Raw genomic sequence first — 26735 nt, 5'->3', positions numbered from 1 at the left:
GCCGGAGCCGGAGCCGGAGCCGCGGCAGCCCGGGGGGCAAGATGCCGCTCGCCCAGCTCGGGGAGCCCTGGCCGCTCGCCGAGCTGCTTCCCCTGGATCCCGAGGTGAGTGGGCTTGTGTCCGGGACTCTCGGGTCCGGGGTTGCGGCGGGCGGGACCTCCCGGGATCCGGCCTGGGCTGGGCCCGCACGACGGGCAGCCCTCGGCCCGGGGGAGACAAAGACCGTGCTGCAGCTGGCGGCGAGGGGAGGAACAGCTGGATCTTCCCGACCCCCTCCCCCCAGTCCGGCAGCATCGCTCGTTCCTCCCCACCTCCCCTCCTCCCAGCCCGGGCTGCCTCAGCCGGGAGAACCCCAGGGCGGAGAGGGAAGTGTGCCCGTGGGCATCTTGTGGGCTCCCCGGACCGAGCGCCGGGGACAGTCCGCCTGGGCGGCTCCCTCAGGCCAGGTAAGCCCGGAGCGGGAATTGTTCCCAGCCGAGGTCTGTGTCTGTCGGGGAGGGGGGCTCGGGAGAGGGCTGATCCCCCTCCCTTATACACGTCCTGGGATGGGGGTGGGGGCTGTGAGAGCCGACCCCCTCCCTTACACACACGCCTCCCAGAGCGGGGTGACGGGGATCCCCGAGCCTCCGTTCCACGCTCACTCCTTGGGGTACGGGAGCTCTGCGGAACGCCCCAGTGCCCCCAGGTAGGAGTAGGAATACCGGCGCACCGGCGTCAGCTGGGGAATGTCTCCCAGTAGTTTTCCCTTCTGGATTTAGTCTCTCCCCAGACCGGTCTCTGTTCTCGCACTTCCCGGCCGCCTCGAGCTTCTCTGCCTGGCCTGGATGGCGGCTGTTCTCGGCCATGTCACAGTCTGCTCGCCAAGGCTGGACCAGCTAAGACTCCCCGATCTGGGGTGCCCTTCTGCGTCCCGAGAGGGTGCCCGGGCCGGCCGTGCAGCATCCTCCGGCCGGGCTTCAGAGACCTGTGGCCCCGGGGGAGGACGCTTTTTCTGAGCATTAGCTACAACTCCCAGTCTCCTCGGGGAGGTCCCTGAGGCCCTTTGGGTTGGTTTTGGAGAGTTCCATTTGGACATGGTCTGTGATTCCGTAGGGCTGGCGGTGTGTGTGTGTGTGGGGGGGGGGGGGGGTCTGGCTGTAAAACCCAGAGCTGTAAAACACAAGATCATACCTAGTCTAGAACCACCGCCCCTACCTGAGGGCATGGTATTGGCTCTGGCCCCTCCCTCCTGGGGAAAAGGCAGTCTCTCTGGGGTGCCTCCTCTTCCCCCTTCCCCACTTGAGGCCCTTCCGTCCCAGTCCTTGTGCTAAGTACTAGCCCAACTCTGAGAGGGCTCGAACCTGTAGTCCCCAAGTGCTGTTGCCTAGCTGGGCTCAGGAAGGAGCTGGATCTCCACCAAGCCCGATGCTCTGGGGAAGCTGGGTGAGCCAGGCCCTGGGCCCTTAATTCCCATCAGAGCCGAGCAGGAGGAGATAGGCTCCTGGCTGCTGCCCTGGCACGCAGGGCCCCAGGGCCCCACCTGCCCATCCCTGCATGTGCTTCACTGGGCACCTCAGCAGGAGGGAGCCCTAGTTCTGGGCGTTCAAGTCTAGGCCTGAGGGAGGCGGTGAGGGGGACACACACCTTTGGTCATCCAGAGGGGCCCCGGGCCCCCAGTGTGGCTGGCTGCTGCTGGGCCTTTAAAAGGGGTGCTTGGAGATTTGGGGGTGGGCTCTGTGAGGGATTAGGTAACAACCCTGAAGGAGCAATTTGAAGTAAATTGCCCTGGGAGTCTTGCCATGAAGTTTTACAGGCCCAACATTACCGGGCCGCTGACTCACCGGCTCCCTCACTGGCTCACTCACCCGGGGAGAGGTGAGGAGCTGAAGCCGGCCTTGTTTCTGTTCCTTTTCCCTCACCGTGCTTGGGGGAGGGGGCCTGGTCCTGGGGAGCAGAAGTCCCAGGGTGGGGCAGATGGATAAGGCTCCTTCCGCAGACTGATCTTTGTACTTCTTCCAAGGGACCCAGGAGTCTGGGGGCCTGGCTGTAGGGCAGCCCTTGGCATTCACTTTTGGAGGTAGGGGAGGGACAATGGCAGAGTGTCTAGTCCTGAGATTGGTCGGGCAGGGAAAGGCCCAGGGTCTCATCACTTCCCACCCCCATCCCCCACCCTGGCTCCTTGAAGGAATCATGTTCAAAGATCAGGTTCTTGCCAGGGACTCCAGGTTAGGGATCTGGTTTAGGGATCCGAAAGGCACGTATGTGAGGGGGGTGGACAAGTGGGCAAACTGTAGCAGAGTTGGCGCTCCCTTTGGGTGCAGGGATCCCCTTCCTCCATCCTCTCTAGAGAAAAAGCAGAGTAGAGAATTCATGTGGAATTGAGGTGGGAGGGAGGAAATGGCCCAGTAGGGAGGAAACCTGGATTCTTATGCCATCCAAGCCAACTGTTAAATTACCTGCTCTTGAGAGGAAATAGATATAATCTGGATCTTGATTCAAATACTACTTCCTCCTCCATAGGTAAATGTCAGACTAGATGTCCTTCAGGGCATCTTCTGACTTTCAGTTTATGATCTCATACCCAAGTCATTTTTCTGGGCCTCAGTTTCCCCTTGTGTAGAATCAAGGGTTTGGGCTCTGCCAGTTTTGTTACATCAATTTTATCATCTTAAACTAGTCACTTTACTTCTACTTTTTTTTTTTTTGAGAGGACTTGGAACCTTATTGACCAAAGCTAGGAACCCCCTTCTCAGCTTCTCTCAGGACCTGTAGGGATGAACAATCTCTCAGAGGCCCTCAGACCTGTGGCCAGCCTCGGGACCCAGGCACCTGTCTTAGGCCCCCTTCCCCTAGCTCCCAGAGCCCTAGCCCACTGCTTCCATGGAAGGTGCCAGAAGACTGAGTGTTTGGGTAACAGGAGCTGTGGGGCCAGACAGGTGGCTGAAGCCGGCCCCAGAGGGTTGGGCTGTTCTCACGAGAGAACAGGGGCCCCGCTGTTCTCCCCAGAACGCCGTGTCTGCTTTCAGCCCTGGTGACATGTAACCGATAGTCAGTCTGACCTCCAGGTATAGGTGCCACCGCCACTGAGGCTCCTGGACTGAATCGGGCCAGGCAGTGGGGGGAGGGGCACGTGGGGCCTCCCCTTCAGCGCCCCCCTTCTGCCTAAGATGGCAGAGCCATGGCCCTCACGGTGGGAGGCTCGGGCTGGTCCCAGCTGGGCTGTTAACCTGCTAGCCCTCTTGCCCTCAGTTTCCTCCTCCATAAAACAGAGCTGATTATTTTGATAGGACTGTTGTGAAGAAAGTTCTTTGTAAACCTCCAGGTTTCTGAGAAATGTGGGTTCTCCTGTGCTTTCATAGCTTGAGGCAGGCAGCCAAGCAGGAATCAGGCAGGGCCCTCTAGACCTTGGGATCTGGATGGCAAGGAATTAAGGGAGAGGCTGGGGATCTGAGTTAGAACCCCAGCTTTGCCACTTGGTAGTTGAGGGGCCCGAATCAAGTCACTTCTTTGTGAGCCTCAGTTTACTCAGCTGTAAAATACAGAAGCTAGATCAGGTGATCTCTTAGGTCTCCAATACGTGGGGGAGCCTCATGTATACAGATAAACAAAACGGACACAAAGTAATTTCTGGGAGGTGGGCATTTTGTCCCCAGGGGGCTCTAGCAGGCCTTGGTTAGGAAGTGGCACTTGAATCAGCTGAAAAGAGAGCACTCCAGTCATGTAGAAAGCCTTGAAGAGGCACAGGGGAGAAACAGATGGACCATGAGGCAGACAGCAAGCCAGCTTGGGGGCACCTGGACCCCGAGGGGAGGAGGAGGGCACAGTAAACCTGGAAAGGTAGGCAGGAGGCACAGTGTGGAGGGCTTTAACTGCCAAACTGAGGAGGGTGTTCTCAACCCTGTCCATACACCTTCCTCCCCCCTTCCTAGGGGGCCTCGGCCAAGCGGCGGGCATATTGATCAGGCCTGGCACGCAGCCCCAGGGTGATCAGCAGGGAGTAGGGCTACCCGATGCCAAGGTTGGCATCCGAACCTGGTGCCCGAGGCCGCTTCCTGTCTCTGTGGCGGTCACTGTTTTCTTCCTCCATCTGCTCCTCAGTTTCACGGGAAGTCAAACCCTTGCCCCTCCCCTTCCCCAAACCAAAGTTATTTTGCTTTGGTGGGGGAGGGCAGGAAGGGAGACTGAGATACCCATCAGAACCCACTATCAAGTCTACCTAGGAGACCGGGGCTCCTCTGGGACTCCACTTCGTCCTCCCCAGTCCCTTTCCCTGCCTTTTGGGTCTGCCTTTGGCTCCCTTTGGGTCAAGCCTGTGTTTGGGAGGAAACTGAAGGGTCACTGGTCCAGAATTTAGGGGGACTCAGTCCAGCCCCTTTATGTTGCGCATGAAGGAACAGAGGCCTAAGGAGCTTCGGTGACTTTTTCCAGCGTCACATAGGTAATAAATAATGAAGGCAGGATTGGGCCCCAAATGTCCATTTGTAACCATCTCTTTAAGCCAGAGGAGCCATGATTCACTTTGTTAGAAAAAGCTCAGGCTCAGCCATAGGCTGAGGATCTCGGGGCAGAATTGCTCCCGGAGACATAATGAATGTGAACTGATAAGGGAGGTATCCTGGGCCTTTATCAGGAGAAAAGCAAGCTGGTGGAGTTTGATCCCGGTCTGATTGAATTGGACACAGATAGAGTAAGGTTACTTAAAAGCTTTGCTGGTTTGAATTCAGCCTGTTTATTTCAGGGGAATGGTTTTTGGAGTATCCAAGCAGGTGTCTTTCTTGTGTCCCTCCTATCCCTTCCCTGCATCCCTAGGTGTAAATCACCTTAATCTCTGTCCCCTTCAGTTTCCTCATTTGTAAAATGGAGATAATAATAGCTCCCACCTCACAAGAATGTTATGAGGATCAAATGAGCTCATGCTTACTAACAGGCTGCAAACCTTAAAGTGCTGTTAGTGTCATGATCACGTCAGCTTGTCCTTCCTATTGTGCAGAGTTCCAGAAGGAGAAACCAAACCTGGAGAGGGGATGAGAACTGTAGCATGCTGGGTTCCGGCCTGGGCAAGCTTTCTCTCTACTGGGCCCCAACATAGGGTGTGAGGGCTTGGACCAAGCCAGGGATTCAGAAGGGGAAGTGGATAGACAGATGAACTCTGTTCTGCAGAGGATTAGGGGGAATTAAAAGGCTTGGAGGGAGGGATGTCCCAGGGGAGAAGAGGAAGAGAGGAGTTATATAACAGGGCATGGCTCTGCTGGCTGCTGCCCGAGATTGGGGAGGAGGGTGGCTGGAAGAAGATACAGGCAAGCCACTGAAGGGCCATGAACCCTGGTCTTCGTTTTAAAGACTTATTCTTACTCAGCTTCCTAAGGCAGGAAACTTGGGCCCAAAGTTGGGGTAATCACTCACATAGTGTAGGTGAGAGAGACTAAGTTTTTTATTTAGCTGTGTCCAACTCTGTGACCAGTTTGGGGTTTTCTTGGCAGAAATACTGGAGGGGGTTGCCATTTCTTTCTCCAACTCATTTTACAGATAGGAACGGAGGCAGACAGGGTTAAGTGACTTGCCCAGAATCACACAGCTTGTAAGGGTCTGAGGCTGGATTCGAACTCAGAAAGATCAGTTTTCCAGATTCCAGGCCCAAAGCTGTTTTCCCTGTTGCCAGTTAGCTTCCCTTGAGATTAGTCTCAAGGACTTGTTTGAAGTTTGAGGACTGCTCTTTGAATCTAGGAAGGTATCGAGGACTCCCTGGCTGATCCTCCTGAGAATGATCTGAAAATAAAGGAGGGATGGATGAATTGGTCCGTAGGCCAGGCTGGACTGGGTGCTTTCCCTGAAACAAATGCCCTATCTTTGGCTTAGGGTCAGTGATAGCCTGAAGTGTAGGAGCTTTAGGCCTTCTGGAAATGGGGGGACAGATGCTTGAATCCTGGGGCCAGTGGGACTGAGTCCCACTGAGTCACATCTCACAGGTCAGAATTGGGAGGGATCTTACAACAGTAGATGTCAAGCTAGGAAAGGCCTAAGAACGTGGAAGGCCCTCAGAACCTGAAGTATTAGAAACAAAAGAAGATGTAAGGGTACAGAATGTTGGGGCCGAAAGGGTCCTTAGAACATATAATGTTGGAACAAGGAAGAACCTCAGAACAGAGCTTAGAAACCATTTGGTCTAACTGCCCCCCCCCAATATACAGTAGCACCATTTAACAGAGAAAGGCCCCTGGTTCTCAAATTGGAGGAAATGGATTCAAATCCTGACTGATCCTTCCACCTATGTGACCATGGGGAAGTCACTTCACAAGATGGACTGAATGGCTCCTAAGGTCTCTTACAGCTCTAGTTCTTTGACCCTAAGCAAGTAAAGTGGTTTGCCCAGGTTAGAACCTGTATATGTGGCTTCCCAGGAAGGGTTCTAGAAGTAAGGAGAATACCTTTGTTCCTGACAACAATCATGAGGTGGGCAGTTTCAGTACTATTCCCCTTACACAGATATGGAGCCTGAGACAGAGTTGGGCGCTTGCCCATGACCACTAGGACACATTGGTGTTGGTATCTGACCCAGGGTTTCTGACTTTTAATCTGGTCTCCTGCCTACTGGATAAGGCAGCAGGATCGTGGTAAATCCTCAGACCATGCAGCAGGATCGTGGTGGATCCATAGACCATGGAGAAGGATCGTGATGGACCCATTGGCCAGGCTTGCCTCCTCCTCATTTGGGCCAACCTAGAGGAGGATACCAGAGGCCCCAGAACTCTCCCTCTTCTCCTAGGCAGCCATAGCCTCCTGCCAGGGATCCTGGGGAAAGTCCCATCCTTTCAGAGAGCCTCAGTTTCCTTGTTTGCAAGATGAAGGTATCAGGTTAGATCAAAAGGGGGATTCCCCCTGCCCTGTGGGGCCTGTTCTCATCCTCTTGTGCTCGGGACCCCAGGGATGTTTTCAGAAGATACAGATGAAGCTTAGCATCCCTTTGGCATTAAGCTGTCCATGCCAGGCAGCTCTGACAGGCCCTCCTCCATCTCTTTTTTCCAGAATGGGCAAATTCCTGGAGAAGATGCTGGAAGACTTCTCTCCAAGGTGAGAGTGAAGGGGACTGATTTGGGAGTGGGGGAGGGGGAGGGAGGACCTTGGGCTCAAGCAAGGAGAGGGGAGGTCTCAAGCCTTCCAGCAAGAATATGAAGCTGTGCTCATATCTCAGCTCCACCCTGAAAATAGGATCTCCTCTAGGGAGGGAAGCAAGGAAGGAAGAAGAAAGGGAGGGAGAGAAGGAGGAAGGAAGGAAAGGAGGAAGGGAAGAAATAAGAAAAAATGGAGGTGGGGAAGCAAGGAAGGAAGAAAAGGAAAAAAGCAAGAGGGAGGAAGGAAGGGAAGAAGGAAGGATTTGTTAAATGCCCTGCACCAAATGCTTTACAAGTATTACCTCATTTGATCACAACCCTAGGAATTAGGTGCTGTCATTATTCCCATTTTTACAATGTGAGGGCAATGGAGGCAAACAGATTAAATGACTTGGCAAGGGCCACACAGCTAGTAAGAGTTTGAGGCTGGATTTGAATTCAGATCTTCCAGAGTCCTGATCCACCAGGGAGTTGCTGAGCTCTGAGGAGTGAGTGGGCATTAGAATGGTGGGTGCTGGAGCTGGAGGTGTGTTGGGAGCAGAATGTCAGCGTTAGAGACAATCGGAGAAGGTCTGTGTGGAGCATGCTGTCCGTGCGTCTGCGCTGCAGCTGGCAGGTCCAGGAGTAGCAAGGAAGTGCCCTCTTAAAGTCCTGTGTGTTATCCTCCAGGGCACAGCCACTATTAGAAAGCCTGTCCTGCCCCCAGACCCCGCCAGTCCAAGCTCCTTGTCCTTCCGTGCTCCTCAGAGGGTCTGACTCAAGGGGTTTCCAGTCTGGATGGGGAGCTGTGATCCTTTTCCATGAGGGTCTCGGGATAGGGGACTGTGTGCATTAGACAAATGGGGAAACTGAAGCTGGGGAGATGGGCTTCCTGTCAGTCACCGAGGTTGCTGGGGGGACCTCTTCTGTGGTTTGCTAAGTCATTGAGATTATCTCTGTGATGTGGGCTCCGAGAGACAGAGCCCTCGCTGTATATGTGGACCCGTCCTCCCCAGATTTAGTGCTTCTTGTTCTCTGGGTATTCCTCTCCTTTTCTTTCCCTCAGAAAACAGAGGCCCAGAGGAAGGCCATTGACTTGAGTGAGGTTCCACAATTAGGGAGCATCCTCAACAGGCCTTGAACCCATCATTGGACTGAGTTGGGGCCCTTCCTTCACTCCCTCCCCCCGGTTTTTGGCGGCCTAAGGTGACCTCAGTATTTCCTCTCCCCTTCTCCTTCTGTCCCCACAGACTGGATCACAAAGGAGACCGTTGGGTCCAGGGTATGGCCCCAGTTCTCTCACTGTGATAACAGGTTTGGGGAGGGAGGGAGGGAGAGTTCCCAGGGAAAGGGGAGAAGCTTATTGGTGACAATTAATGGGGGAGAAGTGAAGCTGATCTGGAAAGGGAAACCCCAGGGTCAGTGGCTCTCTCTGGAGAGGCAGGTGGCTGCTGGGCTAACTCAATGATAGTCACTGAGGCCTGGAATGGAGGAGAGGGCAGCCAGGGAAGGAAGGGGCAAAGGAAGCCACCCCACTGACCCCTTGGGGCATCCATCTAGGGTGGGGTGACCTCGGTAGTCAGTGACCTACCATTAGCTGCAACTAAGGAACAGGAGATGTTGGGCCCCAGGGCTGGTGGGGGACAGGAGGTGCTGGGCCAGGATGAGGGAGACAGTGTCTGGGCCAGGGCTGATGGGGGACAGGAAGTACTGGGCTAGGATGAGGGAGATGGGGTTGAGGCCAAGGCGTGTGGGGGACAGGAGGTGCTGGGCCAGGATGAGGGAGACAGGGTCTGGGCCAGGGCTGGTGGGGAACAGGAGGTGCTGGGCCACAGTGAGGGAGACGGGGTCCGGGCCAGGGCTGGTAGGGGACAGGAGGTACTAGGCCAGGATGAGGGAGACGGGGTCCAGGCCAGGGCTGGTGGGGACAGGAAATACTGGGCCATGATGAGGGAGATGGGGTTGAGGCCAAGGCGTGTGGGGGACAGGAGGTGCTGGGCCACAATGAGGGAGACAGGGTCTGGGCCAAGGCTGGTGGGGGATAGGAAATACTGGGCCAGGATGAGGGAGATGGGGTTTGGGCCAAGACTTGTGGGGGACAGGAGGTGCTGGGCCACAGTGAGAGAGACGGGGTCCGGGCCAAGGCTGGTGGGGGACAGGAAATACTGGGCCAGGATGAGGGAGATGGGGTTTGGGCCAAGGCTTGTGGGGGACAGGAGGTGCTGGGCCACAGTGAGGGAGACGGGGTTTGGGCCAGGGCTGGTAGGGGACAGGGAAGTCCATGGCCACAGTGAGGGAGACAGGGTCTGGGCCAGGGCTGGTGGGGAACAGGAGGTGCTGGGCCACAGTGAGGGAGACGGGGTCTGGGCCAGGGCTGGTAGGGGACAGGGAAGTCCATGGCCACAGTGAGGGAGACAGGGTCTGGGCCAAGGCTGGTGGGGATCAGGAAGTCCATGGCCACAGTGAGGGAGACAGGGTCTGGGCCAGGGCTGGTGGGGAACAGGAGGTGCTGGGCCAGGATGAGGGAGACGGGGTCTGGGCCAGGGCTGGTGGGGAACAGAAGGTGCTGGGCCACAGTGAGAGAGACGGGGTCTGGGCCAAGGCTGGTGGGGGACAGGAAGTACTAGGCCAGGATGAGGGAGATAGGGTCCAGGCCAGGGTTGGTGGGGAACAGGAGGTGCTGGGCCAGGATGAGGGAGATGGGGTCCAGGCCAGGGCTGGTGGGGAACAGGAGGTGCTGGGCCACAGTGAGGGAAACAGGATCCAGGCCAGGGCTGGGGGGGGGACAGGAAGTCCATGGCCACAGTGAGGGAGACGGGGTTTGAGCCAGGGCTTGTGGGGATCAGGAAGTCCACGGCCACAGTGAGGGAGACAGGGTCTGGGCCAGGGCTGGTGGGGGACAGGAAATACTGGGCCATAGTGAGGGAGACGGGGTCCAGACCAGGGCTGGTGGGGACAGGAGGAACTGGGCCACAGTGACCCACCCCTTCACCTTTGATATCGTGCTCCCCTTTTCAGAGTCACTTAGTCTGGCTGAGTATTCAGCGTTCTGCCACCTCTCTGGTACCCACGTTGCTTTTTTGCCTACTCAGATTAGCTTTCTTTTAGGGATCTTTTTGTTTCCATAATTGTGGTCACTGTGGATCAAGATCTTTCTCGGTTTCTCAGAATTCCTCATATTTTTAATGGCCATATGCTTGTCCCCATCATTTGTCTCAACATTCTTCCCTTTGATTCCCTTGGCTGTCACAGAAGGAAGTGTCAGATCTCATTTTACAGATGAGAAAATTGCCCTCCTTAGTACAATGGGGAGGACACTGGCTCTGGAGACGGACCCTGGGTTCAGATCCTACTTCTTAGTCTTATTACCTGTGGAACTCTGGGAAAGCATCTCATCTTCTTCTGCCTTAGTTCCCTCATCTCTAAAATGAGGTGTTTGGATTAGATGGCTTCCTTGTTTTTTTTGTTTTGTTTTGTTTTGTTTTGTTTTCATCTTTTTAAGAGATAGTACCTGACCTCCATAAGCTTATATTCCAATGGGGGAAGAGAATATGTTCAAGAAAGTAGAGACTGGGGAGAGACTTTCTGGTTCACAAAGAGATGGTGAATGAAACATTTTTGGTTGCTGAATCCTTTCAGTAATATCTAACTGTATCTGACCCCATTTGGGGTTTTCTTGTCATAGACACTGGAGTGCTTTGCCATTTCCTTCTCTGGCTTATTTTACAGATGAGGAAACTGAGGCAGGTAGGGTTAAGTGACTTGCCAAGTTTCTAAATTAAGGATACACTGCGATACTCAGAATGGTGCAACCAGTTCACAGTCAGACTTCCTTTTTCTTAGCCCTGGGGAGAACAGGCCCCTTCTACAGGAAGGAAAGATCAGGATTGAAAAAACCCAAGTATTGTACCCTAGTGCCTGCCCCTCCAGGAGCAGGCCAGCCTCTTCTCCCTCTGAAACAGTACATTCAGGCCAAGCCAGGGAGAAGTCTCCAGGACCTAACCCAGCTAAGCACCCCTGGGGCTGGGCAGAGGTGGCAAGAATTTCGAGTCCATGGTCTGGGAGTAGGGTCAGTGCGCCTGCCCTGGGTCAGAAACAGGGTGACCTGCTGGATTTTCAGTCAGAAGAAAGACTTGGGTTCGAGTCCCTACAGCTTAACTAATGAAAAAACTCTGGGTGAGTCGCTTTCTTGATTCTTGAGCCTCAATTTTCCTAGCTGTCAAATGGGGATATTATGATATGCTTAAGGTTGTGGAGAGGGAGGTATTCTGGGAATAGGCCATTGCTCTGAAAAGGTCACCTTCACTTTGGGTGGAGCAGCCCCTTCTACGAGGAAGTCCAGGGTGGCAGTTACCCCCCTGGCCACGCCCTCCACCCTGCCCCTATTCCCCGGGATGGGATTGCTCAGCTGTGTGAACAGTCTCCCTTGGACTTTGCTTCTCCTGTTACCCAAATGGGAGGCGGGGCCTGGGTGTGGCAGGAGGGCCCACAGAACGGTTTCTTGGCAGGTCCTCCCTGACCTAGGTGTTTGGAAAGGGTGGAGCTCCCCAGGGTAGTCCAGCAAGCATTTATTAAGCTCCTACCATTGTACTTGCAAGGCAGTGGGCTCCAGAGGTTACTCAGGTGCCTCCAGTGTGTTGGGGGTCATAACAGGCAACCAGGTACCTGCTTATCTGAGCAAGGAGGCTTCAAGTCAAAAGTCTTAGGTTCAAGTGCTGACTGATGATGTTGCCCAGGGGGCCTTCTGTCCATGTCCCTTTCTCCTGGGCAGATGAGAGCAGAGTTTGCATATTCTCCTTTCCCTTGTACATATGTAAATGTCCAGCTCATCTGTGATTTTCCTGAGCTGAAAGGCCATGCAGACCCAACAGCCCCGTTCCCCCCCACCCCCCTGGGGGGAGACTGAGGTCCAGAGAAATGAAATTATTTGTCAAGGTGACAGTGGAACCCAGAGCCTCTGACGGCCAGTCTCTCTCCACTGGACTGTGCTGTGCTGTGGGTATACTGAGGGTAGTTAGTGACTTGGTGGCTAGAGTATTGGGCCTAGGATAGCAAGACCTGAATTCATTTACTAGCCATGTGATCCTAGGCCAGTCACTTTACCTGTTTGTCTGTTTCCTCATCTATAAAATGGGGATCATGATAGCCCAGGGCATTGTGAGGATCCAATGAGATAGTAATTAAGTGCTTAGCATAACCTCTGGCACACTGTAGGTGCTATGTAAATGTTATCATTATATTTAAAGTATTATTTTCTAATGATGTAGATCCTGACCATCCTAGGTGATACAGAAGGCAATTAAAATCAAATTTAAATGAAAACAAAAACAATTGTACTATGGGAGAGGAGTATAAATAAAACTTCCTCCTTCCAACTAGTCTCTGTAGTCTAATTTGGTCCATCATTCTCTGTGTTCAGTTAGACAACAGGAAATGGAAAATCTGAGTTTACTGAGTCTTGCTTTAGATGCTTAGAAGCTCTGTAACTCCTGGCAGGTTGCTTAAACTCTGCCTGCCTCAGTTTCCTTATCTGAAAAAATGAGTTTAATAATAGTTCTGTTACTGCCTTCGCACCTTTGTGCTTGAATACATCCAGTCCCACTGACTCCCACCAGCTCTAATCAGCCTCTCTGGACATTTCTGCTCAAGTTAATCGTTCTAGAATCCTCAAGTTCATTGGGAAGCATCTGGGGAGAGGGGGGCATTCTGCCCATACTGGAGTGCAGGAACTCCCTGCAAGGGGGTAACTGCCACCCTGGACTTCCTCATAGAAGGGGCTGCTCCACCCAAAGTGAAGGTGACCTTTTCAGACCTGCACAGGTCACAACCCACTTTAGACTTGGTAGTTCCTGTCCTAGTGCTCCCATCACCTTCCCTCAGGACAACCCACCATAATGTCCACACTGTTGGACTTAGCATGGGGAAGATCTGGCTTCCAGTGCCCACTCAGATGCTTGTGAGCTGTGTGACCTTAAGCCCGCCGGCCTCTTGGAACATCTGATACAGGACTGGCAGTCCTAGGACTCTCAGAAGCTCAGATGAGATAAACGTAAGACAAACTTTAGTTATTTAGTCATGCCCCTCTTTGGGGTTTCATGAAAAGAATTCTGGAGTGGTTTGCCATTCCCTTCTTCAGCTCATTTTACAGATGAGGAAACTGAGGCAACCAGAGTTAAGTGACTTACCCAGGATCATATAGCTACTAAGAGACTGACTCTAGACCCTGTGCTCTGCCCTCTGTGCCAATCCTATACTAGAGGTTTTTGACTGTGAGTCTGTTGATTCCCCAAAGCATCCTTGGATGGATTTCAGAGAGCTCTATGAATTTATTTTTGTTTTTAATATTTTGATAACTATACTCCATTTGTATACTCCATTCTATTTCTAATCCAATATACAGGCTTTCCTCAAAAGTCTCGGTGTAGTTTTAAGTTAGCTCAAAGCCTACATGAGACTTTTGGAGCACTGTGTTTTCTTTTTTTACAAGCATTATTCTGAGAAGAGATACATGGGCTTCACTAAACTGAACCAAAGAAAAGAAAGCAACTCCTGATCTATGTGAAAGTCAGTAATTATCTTCATGTAGAGGTCTACCCAGCATGCTTTTTGGCAAATGTATACATCCTAGATTTATGTTTGTTTTGTGTCCCCCTTGATAATTGAGCGCTTTCCCTGGAGTTGGAGGCTGGAATTCAAATCCAGCCTCAGATACTTCCTAGCTGTGTGACTTTAGGCAAGTCCCTTAACCTGTCTGCCCCAATTTTCTCAATGCTAAACTAGAGATTATAATAGTACCCACCTCCCAAGGTGGTTGTGTGGTTCAAAATATTTATAAAGTATTTAGTAAAGAGCCTGGCACCCAGTAAGTGCTTAATAAATGTTTTTCCTTCTCCTCATGGTATTGTGGCACTTGGGCTGTCCATAGATTGTCCTTTGCTCATGAATCTTGCTTAGCCTTCTTCCTCTTGTCTCCTAGATAATACTGTTCATGTCACTTCTCATAAACAAGTCATTGCTGGTACCCTCTTATGCACGCCATTTTTTCTCTTGGTGTTCTACTTGGATTCTTCAGAAGTGATGGAGTCCTCTATGATTTGTAGGAATTACAAATATTGGATTTTTTGTTGTTTTCTGGAAATAAGTGCTGGGCATTCCCCCAAATCTCGCCCTTTCTCTTCATTTCTGTCCAAGAGGTGCTTCCAGATGGACCCGCTCCATGGGCTGTTGTCCATCCGGAGACGTCTCATCATCTGAACAGCAGACGGTCTCCGTGCACTTGATTGTTCCGTGGGTGGAACGATGGACCTTCCTCTTTCCAGAGTGGGCGGTCATAGATCTCGATGGATTCTGTAGAAACGTTCCCCACAGACAAGAACCCCTCGATGAGACCCCCCCCACGGGAATCCCTCTTTCATTCACATTGCATGACAGACACTTTCCCCAACAGTGGCAAGCCCCTTGGGCAGACATAGGTCTCCTGGTTTCACTCTTCACTTGACATTATCAGACATTGACGAGTTAATTCTTCAGGGGCATCTCTCGCAGAGAATCTCACAGGATCTTAGCTTGTGGATGGACGGCAGAGAGCCTTTACAGCTGAATTTACAAACCAACCGTAGGCAAAGTGGATCTGATATTGTCTGCCCCCTTCCGTCAGCTGTGACCGTGCGGCCTACCACAGAGTCCTGTTTGTGAAGGCCTGCTGCTCGCTGCCTCCTGTCAAGGACACCTTGGCCATGCAAGCAGGTCTTTCTCCTGAAGATTGCTTTGTGATAAGAGCTAGACTGGTGATTTGCCCAGCTGAGATCAAGTTTGAACTGCACATTCCACCGTGCTGCTTAGTGAATAATGGCACTAACCTGATATCTCTTTCAAAAATTAGATTTTTCTTCAATGAACAAAAAATAATTTTCTTTCCTCATACACTAAATTTTCCTCGTCTCTAAATTGGAAGTAATAGTAGATGTCTGAGGGCTCTTAGAAAGTTAATGAGATTATGTTTGTAAAAAGCATTTTGCCGATTTTAAAGCTCTATATTAGGGGTTCTTAAGAGGGCACTTTCTTTGGCTGCCCCCCCATACCTGCAGTTTTCTCCCTCTTCATCTTCACCTCTTGATTTTGTTCAAGTCCCAGCTAAAATCTCACCTTCTGCCATAAGCTGATCCCCTTTAATATAAGGGCCTTTCCTCTCAGATTATTCCCAGTTTTTCCTTTTATGCACAATTGTTTGCATGTTGTCACTCACATTAGGATGTGAGCTTCTTAAAAGGAGGGACTATTTTTTGCTAGGCACATAGTAGGTGCTTAATAAATGCTTGCTAACGGGTTGACACATAATATATGTGGATAGATCTAAGCTCATAAGGCGAGAAACGAAAGCCCCACATTGACCAGGCCAAAAAAAAGCGTCAGGTCTCCTTGTGCACCGTAGTCTGCTGCCTCTCTGTCAGGAAGGGGGAGCGGGCTTCGTCCCCAGTGCTGGGTTGTACGTCGCATCGGTCACAGTCTCGTGTGCTCTGAAGTTGTTTCTCTGTCCGGTGTTGTTGACATAGAAATCCTTCTCCTGGGGCTGCCCCCACATCACCCTGCACTTCTGGAGGTCTCCCCGGGCATCCCTTTTGGGTAGTAACACCATCCGTGACCCCCCCCAAGTTGTTTCAGATTTCTTGACCTCAAACCTCCTGTCAGTAACAAAGACATTTATCCTCTCTCAGCTTGGTCTTGTCTTCCCGTCTCCATCTTCTGAGCCATCTTTCTTAGGTGTGTTTTCTGTCTGGGAATTCATCACATAAGAGCATGAGTCTGGCTCTGTGGGAGGCCTGGAGATCAGTTCGCCAGTCCCTGATCTTACGGGGTTTTCCTTCTGGATGAAAATGCATAAATACACAGAAAACAGATACAAGATGGTCTGGGAAGGAATAGGGGGTAGGGGTGAAGGGTGGTCAGAAATAACTCAGGAAAAAAAATAAGCCTTCAGGGAAACCAGGGATTCTCTAAGGCAGAGGTGGAGAAGGAGGGCTTTCTAGGTGCAGGGCCCAGCCAGTGCAAAGGCACAGAGGTGGGAGGTGAGCGTTAGAACTGTCTAGCTGTACTGTAGTGTGTGTGAGGGGGAGGAGGAGGAGTGCTGGTGGGAGCACTGGTGGGAGCCATCCTGGTAGTAGTAAAAGACAAAGGAAGAGGAGGAGGAGCAGTAGCTGTAGTAGAAACATTACTTTGGGTCATAGTAATGATCATTATAATAGCTAACACAGGGCTTCCTTTTTTTCCATGAACCGTCTAAGCAGTTCCGAGACCACTGAACCTAGAGTCCAGGAGACCCGAATTCAAATTCAGCATCAGACACTAAGCCTGCGGCCCCGGGTTAACTTTTGTTTGCCTTAATCCCCTGGGGGAGAAATGGCGGAGCATGCGCAGAACACTCCAGTGTCTGCCAAGAAAGCTGCATTCAGGGGCACGAAGGGTTAGACACACGGAATGACACAGCAGTGACGGGCGCGCAGGCGCTGCGCTAAGTGCTTCACAGTTATCATGTGACTTGATCTTCACATCAACCCTGCTTAACAGGTGCTATTATTATCCCATTTAACAGATGAGGAAACTGAGGCAGAGTAAACTGAGCCTCTGAGGTTGCACTAGAACTGGAGAAGAGGAATCTTCCTGGCTCCAGCTCTCTGTGCTCTGTGGCTCCCTCTAGTGATCAAATTTTAACATACAGTAAGCACTTAATAAATGCTGGTCTAGTTGATTATTTCTCTGTTGGTGAGAAAACAGAGGTCTGGAATAGATCGGTCTGGCCAGGCCAGGGTGGGCCCTGCCCCTTCTCTCTGGGCCTGGTCTCACTCACAGATGAAAGGACTAAGTCCATGTTCTCGGGGAGCCCCGGCCGGGGCATCTCCTGAGAGAGTTGGGGATTCTAAGAGAGCGTTCTAATGAGAGCGAGCAAGCGCGTTGTCCCTCCCGAGGGGTGATGGGAAATGAGTTACAGCTCTCCCGGGGTCTCATGGTAGGCAGGGGGCCTTGAATGCCGGCTTAAAGAATTTGACAATTCGGTTATAATAATATAATAATAAAAGAATGAGTGAGGCTTTATAATTTTGAAAATATTTTCAATTTATTTCCTATGTGATTTTCCTCACTAACAAGGGGTTCCCAAATGTGGGGGTGTCTTTTCTTCAAGAAGCTGGGAGCATAGGATGATCTGGTGGGAAGGGCCCCAAATCCGAATTCTCCTCCTGAAGAGCCAGGCGGCCCTAAATTACTTTATCCCCAAAACCTCAGTTTCCTTATTGTAAAATGGGGCGGGGGGAATGAACCAGATCTATTTGTGTTTATTGGATCTTCCTGTGGATAGGAACCCCCCCACCAAGGCAGACTCAAACCTCCCCGAGATGTCAGGCTAGAGAATCATGGAGAATGAGAGAGAGGAAGTGATTGGCCAGGATCACATGCACAGCAATAGTGTTTCAGGCAGGATCCTGGGCCTGAGATCAGCTCTCTGTCTGCTACCTCAGTGCTCTGAATTGTTTTCTACTCTCCTTGTGTCCTTTCAGCTCCACATCCTGGGTTCTAAGGTCCTCCCAGCTCTGACCTCCTGTGTTCTAAGGGCCCTCCCAGCTCTGACCTCCTGTGTTCTAAGGGCCCTCCCAGCTCTGACCTCCTGTGTTCTAAGGGCCCTCCCAGCTCTGACCTCCTGGGTTCTAAGGGCCCTCCCAGCTCTGACCTCCTGGGTTCTAAGGGCCCTCCCCCCTCTGACCTCCTGGGTTCTAAGGGCCCTCCCCCCTCTGACCTCCTGAGTTCTAAGGGCCCTCCCAGCTCTGACCTCCTGAGTTCTAAGGGCCCTCCCAGCTCTGACCTCCCGGGTTCTAAGGGGCCTCCCAGCTCTGACCTCCTGCGTTCTAAGGGCCCTCCCAGCTCTGACCTCCCGGGTTCTAAGGGCCCTCCCAGCTCTGACCTCCCGGGTTCTAAGGGCCTCCCAGCCCTGACCTCCTGGGTTCTAAGGGCCCTCCCAGCTCTGACCTCCTGCGTTCTAAGGGCCCTCCCAGCTCTGACCTCCCGGGTTCTAAGGGCCTCCCAGCCCTGACCTCCTGGGTTCTAAGGGGCCTCCCAGCTCTGACCTCCCGGGTTCTAAGGGGCCTCCCAGCCCTGACCTCCTGTGTTCTAAGGGCCCTCCCAGCTCTGACCTCCTGCGTTCTAAGGGCCCTCCCAGCTCTGACCTCCCGGGTTCTAAGGGCTCTCCCAGCTCTGACCTCCCGGGTTCTAAGGGCCCTCCCAGCTCTGACCTCCCGGGTTCTAAGGGCTCTCCCAGCTCTGACCTCCCAGGTTCTAAGGGCCCTCCCAGCTCTGACCCCCTGGGTTCTAAGGCCCCTCCCAGCTCTGACCTCCCAGGTTCTAAGGGCCCTCCCAGCTCTGACCTCCCGGGTTCTAAGGGCCCTCCCCCCTCTGACCTCCTGAGTTCTAAGGGCCCTCCCAGCTCTGACCTCCTGAGTTCTAAGGGCCCTCCCAGCTCTGACCTCCCGGGTTCTAAGGGGCCTCCCAGCTCTGACCTCCTGCGTTCTAAGGGCCCTCCCAGCTCTGACCTCCCGGGTTCTAAGGGCCCTCCCAGCTCTGACCTCCCGGGTTCTAAGGGCCTCCCAGCCCTGACCTCCTGGGTTCTAAGGGCCCTCCCAGCTCTGACCTCCTGCGTTCTAAGGGCCCTCCCAGCTCTGACCTCCCGGGTTCTAAGGGCCTCCCAGCCCTGACCTCCTGGGTTCTAAGGGGCCTCCCAGCTCTGACCTCCCGGGTTCTAAGGGGCCTCCCAGCCCTGACCTCCTGTGTTCTAAGGGCCCTCCCAGCTCTGACCTCCTGCGTTCTAAGGGCCCTCCCAGCTCTGACCTCCCGGGTTCTAAGGGCCCTCCCAGCTCTGACCTCCCGGGTTCTAAGGGCCCTCCCAGCTCTGACCCCCTGGGTTCTAAGGGCTCTCCCAGCTCTGACCTCCCGGGTTCTAAGGGCCCTCCCAGCTCTGACCTCCCGGGTTCTAAGGGCTCTCCCAGCTCTGACCTCCCAGGTTCTAAGGGCCCTCCCAGCTCTGACCCCCTGGGTTCTAAGGGCCCTCCCAGCTCTGACCTCCTGGGTTCTAAGGGCTCTCCCAGCTCTGACCTCCCGGGTTCTAAGGGCCTTCCCAGCTCTGACCCCCTGGGTTCTAAGGGCTCTCCCAGCTCTGACCTCCCAGGTTCTAAGGGCCTCCCAGCTCTGACACCCTGGGTTCTAAGGGCTCTCCCAGCTCTGACCTCCTGGGTTCTAAGGGCCCTCCCAGCTCTGACCTCCTGCATTCTAAGGGCCCTCCCAGCTCTGACCTCCTGGGTTCTAAACGTCCTCCCAGCTCTGACCTCCTGGGTTCTAAACGTCCTCCCAGCTCTGCCATCCTGGGTTCTAAGGGCCCTCCCAGCTCTGACCTCCTGGGTTCTAAACGTCCTCCCAGCTCTGCCATCCTGGGTTCTAAGGGCCCTCCCAGCTCTGACCTCCTGGGTTCTAAGAGCCCTCCCAGCTCTGACCTCCCGGGTTCTAAGGGCCCTCCCAGCTCTGACCTCCCGTGTTCTAAGGGCCTCCCAGCTCTGACCTCCTGGGTTCTAAGGGCTCTCCCAGCTCTGACCTCCTGGGTTCTAAGGGCCCTCCCAGCTCTGACCTCCTGCATTCTAAGGGCCCTCCCAGCTCTGACCTCCTGGGTTCTAAACGTCCTCCCAGCTCTGACCTCCTGGGTTCTAAACGTCCTCCCAGCTCTGCCATCCTGGGTTCTAAGGGCCCTCCCAGCTCTGACCTCCTGGGTTCTAAACGTCCTCCCAGCTCTGCCATCCTGGGTTCTAAGGGCTCTCCCAGCTCTGACCTCCTGGGTTCTAAGGGCCCTCCCAGCTCTGACCTCCTGCATTCTAAGGGCCCTCCCAGCTCTGACCTCCTGGGTTCTAAACGTCCTCCCAGCTCTGCCATCCTGGGTTCTAAGGGCCCTCCCAGCTCTGACCTCCTGGGTTCTAAACGTCCTCCCAGCTCTGCCATCCTGGGTTCTAAGGGCCCTCCCAGCTCTGACCTCCTGGGTTCTAAGAGCCCTCCCAGCTCTGACCTCCCGGGTTCTAAGGGCCCTCCCAGCTCTGACCTCCCGGGTTCTAAGGGCCCTCAGAGCAAGAGTCCAGTCAGAGGACCTGAGTTCAAATCTCTCCCTCAACTGGTGAGATTTCTTCCCTCCTCTGGCTTCGGTTTTCTCCTCCTTAGAAGTCTGGGGGGTAAAGGTGAACTTGCCCCCCAGGTACCTCAGAGGTCCCCTTGCCCCTTCTCCCCAGTGCTTAGGCCCATGACCACTAGGGGGCACTCCCTTCCCATCTGTGAGCTCCCCACCTCAGCAGAGCCCCCTGAGGGCAGACCCTGTTACACTAGTTTGGTTTTTATGCGACATTCCCCACTGACTGCCCACAGTTACCGCCCTTCCAAGGGTCTAGGGCTTGGGGGTTTCTTTGGCCTTGGGGACCAGGTGGTCCAAGCTCCCTCATTCTGCAGAGGAGGACACGCGTTGTCTGCATTCACACAAGCAGGACCAGGGGGACCCCGGGTCCTCTCCTCTCCCTGGAGTTCTTCAGTCACTTTTCACATGTGCCCTCTCTCTTGACCCTTCTTGGGGTTTTCTTGGCAAAGCTCCCCGAGCGCTTTGCCATTTCCTTCTCCAGCCCATTTTTATTGGTGAGAAAACCGAGGCTGAAGGGGTTACTCAGCTACCAGAGTCTGAGGCTGAATTTGAACTTGGATCTTGACGCCAGGCCTGGTGGTTCTGGGCACTATGGTGCCACCTAGCTGCCGTGAGAGGAAGTGGAGATCTTCATTTTTGCTCAAGATTCAGCTCAGGGGCCATTTCTAGAGCAGTCCGCCCCGCACTTTGTCTCCCCCAAGCCGAGCCACACAGTGTGGTCTGCCTGAGGACTTTGTCTTTGTGCCCTCACTGCGGAGGCCCCTGACCAGTGTCCAGGCAGCGCGCTAGAATTTACAAATTCTACCAAAAAGGCAGCGCAGGAGATGCGTTTGGGAGGAGAGGTGGGATTTTGATTGGCAGCGGAAGGTGGGTCAGATGCCGAGGTTCCTCGGGGAGCTCTGGGCCATGGCCCCTGAGGGCAGGGGTTGGGGTAGGGGCTCTTGGCTGCCTCAGGACTGCCTTGGACGCATGTGAGCAGGAGGTGACGGCCCCGGGGTCTCCTCTGGGATAGACCTGACCCCTGCCCGGGTCCCCCTCCGTCCCCCGCCCGGGGCCCCCTCCATCCCCCCCGTCCCCCTCCGCCCCCCCCCCGGGGTCCTCTCCATCCCCCGCCCGGGTCCCCCTCCGCCCCCCCCCCTGGGGCCCTCTCCATCCCCCACCCGGGTCCCCCTCCGTCCCCCCCCTGGGGCCCCCTCCATCCCCCGCCCGGGTCCCCCTCCATCCCCCCCCTGGGGCCCCCTCCGTCCCCCCCCAGGGCCCCCTCTGTCCCCCCCCGGGGCTCCCTCCGTCCCCCCCCCCGTCCCCTCCGTCCCCCCCCCCGTCCCCCTCCGTCCCCCTCCGGCCCCCCCTGGTCCCCTCTGTCCCCCCCAGGTCCCCCTCCATCCCCCGCCCGGGTCCCCCTCCGTCCCCCTCTGTCCCCCCGGGGCCCCCTCCGTCCCCCCCCCAGGGCCCCCTCTGTCCCCCTCCATCCCCCCCCAGGGCCCCCTCCGTCCCCCCCCCCCCCGGGCTCCCTCCATCCCCCCCCCGCCCCTCTGTCCCCCCCCCCAGGGCCCCCTCCGTCCCCTGGCCTGGTCCCTCTTTGAAGCCGGCTGCAGCTGTCTATTTCCAGAATCCCTTTCTTCCTCCCCCCCATCCTTTCTCTTCCTGTTTATGAAGCCCTGATCCCACTCAGCAGATGCGACCACGGGCTCCTTCTCTCAGGTGCTGGAGGGGCTCCGGGAGCTGGCCCATTGGCCCCCTCCCCCCAGTCGCGGGGCCTGGCCCACTCTCTGGGGTCTTGCTGCTGCAGCTGTCCCCCTCCCCTTCCCAGGGAAGGGCCATTAGGCCTGGCCCCCCCAGGCGGACTCCGGTCCAGTGCTCCCGCTGGCCGGACATCTCCCAGCCTCCGTAGCAAGGCTTCCTCCCGGCCCTGATGGGGGAGGAGTGCGGTGGCCGGAACCCTGAGGGCTTAGCTCATGTCACCTCAGAAAAGGGGCTTGAACCCAAGCATTTGTGGTGTGGACCAGGGCTTCCTAAACTTTTTCCACTCAATACCTTTTTTCATCCAAGAAATTTTTGTGTGTAGGTATGTAAATCAGGTACACAAATACTAACGAATCATAATGTTGCGACCCCCACACTTGGTTACGAGACTCCACATGGGGTCCCGAGCCACAATTTAAGAAGCTTTGGTTCAGAGGCCTACAACTCTCCTCTGTGAGCCTTCCAGGACTGACAGCTGGAGGATGCTGAGTCAGGCCCCTCATTTTTCTGGGCTCCAGTTTCCTTATTTGAAAAATGAGAATATTGGAAAAATGAGAGGTTGTATGCTGCCGTATTAGCCCCATTTAACAGAAGACAAAACTGAGGTTCAGAGAGGTCTAAAGTGACCTCGTCGTCCATAAGCAGTTAAGTGCCTACTGCATACTAAGTATTGGGCATATAAGAAAAGGCAAAAATACAGTTCCTGTCCTCAAGTAGCTTTTAATACGATGGGAAAAACAAGTCAGAGACAACTCGCAGTGTAGATGGGAAGTGATTTCAAAGGGATGGACTTAGCATTTGGAGAAAATTGGGAAAGTTCTCTCAGGATCACAACTAATAAATTGGTTTTGTTTTTTTACTGTCACCTGTGGGGGCTGCAGGGGCTGAAGCCCCCTGAGGGTGAGGGTGTGGGAAGCTCCTTCTTCCCCTTCAGAATCCCTTAACCTGACAGGCAGATCCCTCTCTAAGATTCAGAGCCCTTCCAGCTGCTCCTCCTTCCCTCTCTCTTGATGTCTTACCCCTCGAGGAGTAGAGATTGGTTCTGGTATACAGTAGGTGCTTAATCAGTGCTTGTGGACTTAGTCTTGCCAAAAAACACACTTAGGCCTGCAGAACCACACTTCCTCTCTCAGAAATCTGGGCCCCAGAGTTACAGTTTTCATGTCTCTAGAGGAGTTTTCTAATTGAGGCTCCCCAGCCGGGTGAGCTGGACCCAGAGCTGCCCCTTTCCCTGGGCTTCCCTTCTGCGGGCTAGATCACCCCCCTCCCCGTGAGGAGGCTGCAGAGGGTGATGGTTGAAGGGTTGTAATTAGAGAAACAGTTGTTTTCAAATCCCACTTCTGGCACCACATAGTTGTGGAACCTTGGACGAGGCAGTTAACCTGGCAAGGCTTTCATCTGAAGATGGCGTGATCCCCCGCTGGGCAGCCTCCCATGGCCCTCCAGCGCTAGGTGGGCCGGTCCTGGCCCCAGGAGATGGGAGGGAGTTGCTTGCAGGACTCGGTGCTTCTAGCCTGGCCTGGCCTGCTTTCCTGGTGCGGGATGAGACACAGGGCTTTGAGGAAGTTTGGAGAGCAGCGGGATTCTGGTGTTCATTCTCCTGCAAAGCTCTGGGTGGTCTTGGACTAGTCTCCATACCCCTATTTCTAGAGAGCAGAAAAGTGGCCAGAAGTGGGAACATTGGCTTTCTTCTCCTGCATGGACCAGACTGGGGCCACTTCTCTCTCCTTTCTCAGCACTGGTCTGGGGACCCAATGATAGGATGTCAGAGCTAGAAAGGCCTTTAGAACCTGGGATGTCAGAGCTGGGAGGGCCTTTAAAATGCAGAATTTCTGAGCTGGGCCAGAGATCTTAGAACATTAAATATAAGAGTTGGAAGAACATGGATTGTTAGAGCTTGGCAGATCCCTTAGAACCCAGGATGTCAGAACTGGGTCTTAGAACATGGAATGTCAGAAGTGGGAGGGATGCTAAAATACAGAATTTTGGAGGTGGGAGGGCCCTTAGAACATAAAATATCAAAGCTGGGAGGGATCTCAGAACACAGAATGTCAGAAGTGGGAGGGATCTTAGAACACGGAATTTCAGAGCTGGGAGGGCCCTTAGAACCCGGAGGTCAGAGCTGGGTCTTAGAACATGGAATGTCAGAAGTGGGAGGGATGCTAAAAGAGAGAATTTTAGAGGTGGGAGGGCCCTTAGAACATAAAATGTCAAAGCTGGGAGGGATCTCAGAACACAGAATGTCACAAGTAGGAGGGATCTTAGAACATGGAATGTCAGAGCTGGGAGGGGCCTTAGAACACACAAGGCCAGGCTGGGAGGGCCTTGGAACAAAGAATCTCAGAACCGGGAGAGACCCTGAAACAGAATGTTGGGGCTGGAAGAACTTAGATCTTAGAGATCATCCACCGCAGCCGTCTCCCCTGACAAGAAGAGGTTAATGACTTATCCAGAGTCACACAGCTAGCTGCAGTACTAGGTTCTTCCCTTTCCCTTCTCCTTCCCAAAGGGGGAAGTGTGAGAGGTGGGGAGGGACTCAGGACCCCAGGCTGCACACCCCCCCTTCCTTCCTCAAGCTGGGGAGGCTGAAAAAGCAGAAGTAAGTGGGGCCCGAAGCTCCCCCTGCACTGACACCCTCCTCCACTATGCAGGCCTCCACAGATGTCTCCTGGACGGAGAGAGACTCGGCCTCCTGTGCCCAGAAGGTAAGAGCCCCCAGGGGAGTGGCTGGTGTTTCGGGGGGCTCCGAGTCCCCTGGGAGGGCTCCTCGCCTGCGTCTCGGGGTTGGCTCCCCGGGGGGACAGTATAAGAAGCATTGGCAGCAGGCATTTCCCCAAGTCCCTTCTTGCTGTGAATCCCACTGGCTGCCCAGCTGGTAGCTGGGGGTTGGGGGAAGGGTCCCCCTTGTCCCAGGGGAGAGCTAGCACAGGAGGTCTGGGCTGACAGAGTGGGAAGCCCCTAAACCTGCCCCGGGGGGGGAGACGGCGCCGTGGGCCGGACAGGATGTGACTCCCAGCCTCGGCTGTAATCTCTCCCCCACCTGCTTCCCCCAGAGCCCACAGCCCCAGTTCCGTCTTCCTGGCACCTGGAGCCCTGTTTCCCTGCCCCCGAGCCGGCCTCCACAGGAGCCCGCAGGGGCCTGGGGCCCGGCTGGTTGGTTGCCTCCTCTCTGTTCCAGTCCCATCTTAACATTCTTCCAGCCCATAATGGGGAGGAGAAAAGAGCCTCCCTGGAAGCCCTGTAGGGGAGGTTTGGATGTGAGCCGGGTGAGGGGGGTCCCTGAGTGCAGCTCCTTCATTTAACACGTTAGAGAGCAAATGACTTGCCCAAGATCGCCCAGGCAGTGAGCCACAGAGCCAGGATTGGAATCCTCTGGTCCACCCCATCTGAGAGCACCAGGGTTCCAGGGACACGAGGGCCAGCGAGAACCCACATTTGTCCGCAGGGGGGCAGCTCCGTAGCCCACTGGGCGGGGGGGGAGCGGAGGAGGGGTCTGGGTCGCAGTGAGCATCTCCTCTGGCTCCCGGGGGGCGGGCGAGGGGCTGGCCCGGCTGCAGGGAGGCTCTGCCCAGTCTGAGCCTCGAGGGGCCCCAGACCCGGCTCAGGACGGCCTGCCAGACCCTGCTCACTCTTCCCTCAGGTTCTGACCATTTTCAAAGCAGGTCACGGAAAGGGGCCTCAAAGGCCCCCCCGTCCCACCTTCTCATGCTCAAGGAAACTGAGTCTGAGAAGTGGAGGGCGTGCGGGTCGGTGAGCCAGGGCCCTTTTACTCCTTGTGGACAGCTGGAGTTACTGTGGAGAAGTTGGCAGCTGGTGGGAGTCGTCATCCTTTACCTGGTGCCCTTTTCCATATTGTCTTATCCGATCCTTGCACCCACCCTGGGAGGCAGGTGCTGTCACTGTCCCCACTTTAGAGATGCGAAGACTGAGGCTGAGGGACTTTGCTGGTTTGCTCAGGGTCAGACCTCTAGGAAGTCCTCCAGGCAGAATCTGAACTCCAGATCTCAGAGCAGGAGCAGAGAGGGGATTTGAACCCTGCTCCTTGGACCCCCGTCCTGACTCGGTTCTGGGGGGCTTCCTGCAGGCACCGCCCGCCCAGGGTGACACCGGCTCAGGCCACGGGGAGGGGTGGGGACCAGGCAGGCCACGCTTCCGTGTTCGAAGAGTCTCCGAGGGAGGGAAGGGGCGAGCCCAGCGCGGGGAAACCACAGGCGGGGGCTGATTGGAGCCGGGCTCGGCCTAGGCTGGTCCGGCCCCCGCCCCGACATCCGCCCACCAGCCGGGCCTCCCGAGGGCAGCGGCCCCACAGGCCCAGCACTTGCCATGGTGCCCACGGGCCAGCGCCGGCCCCAGCAGGTGGATGGAGCGCAGCCGGTGGGATGGGAGGATGGAGCGGGACCCTAAGCTGCCCCGCTTCCGGGCCTTGTTGAGCCTCTGGCTGCCCAGGAAGCAGCGGGCAAGGCCTACCGGGGCACCGGGGCCCGCTCTGGGCCCCAGCCTGAGCCAGGACCCGGTTAGTGATGGCTGGGGGTGGTGGGAGATGCTCTGGAAGGAGAGGCCGGGGACGGGGGGAGGGAGGCTGGGAGGGAGGCTGGCAGGAAGGGCTTCCTTTCCTTTTAGCTTGGAGTTGTCTCCTTCTAGAGCAGGTGTTCTTGGGAAAGCTGTGAGTGTCCGTGTGGCAGGGCACCCCCCAGTGCGCCTTTTGCTTGTGCCCGGCC

At 55.0% G+C, this 26735-nt stretch overlaps 1 protein-coding gene across 6 annotated transcripts in view; it reads left to right on the top strand.

Moving 5' to 3' along the window:
* Nucleotides 1-26735, top strand: part of RPS6KA1 (ribosomal protein S6 kinase A1) — a 61431-nt gene that overhangs the window by 77 nt on the left and 34619 nt on the right. The window contains exons 1-4 of one of the 6 annotated variants that reach the window (XM_074305708.1): nt 1-104; nt 7003-7047; nt 8134-8273; nt 24669-24722. The exon at nt 1-104 is cut by the window's left edge and continues 74 nt beyond it. Coding sequence is in view for 5 of the 6 variants with exons in the window: in XM_074305703.1 (XP_074161804.1) it covers nt 42-104; nt 7003-7047; nt 24669-24722 (162 nt within the window). In the remaining variant the exon portion in view is untranslated. Of the gene's footprint in view, nt 105-7002; nt 7048-8133; nt 8274-24668; nt 24723-26315; nt 26531-26735 lie in introns of those variants that run through there. The other 5 variants (XM_074305703.1, XM_074305705.1, XM_074305706.1 and 2 more) reach the window with 5 other exon arrangements.

This window comes from Sminthopsis crassicaudata, chromosome 3 (assembly GCF_048593235.1).
Source record: "Sminthopsis crassicaudata isolate SCR6 chromosome 3, ASM4859323v1, whole genome shotgun sequence".
Lineage (NCBI taxonomy): Eukaryota > Metazoa > Chordata > Mammalia > Dasyuromorphia > Dasyuridae > Sminthopsis > Sminthopsis crassicaudata.
Note: the sequence above shows the minus strand (reverse complement) of the source record. Positions and strands in the feature narration are given on the sequence as shown.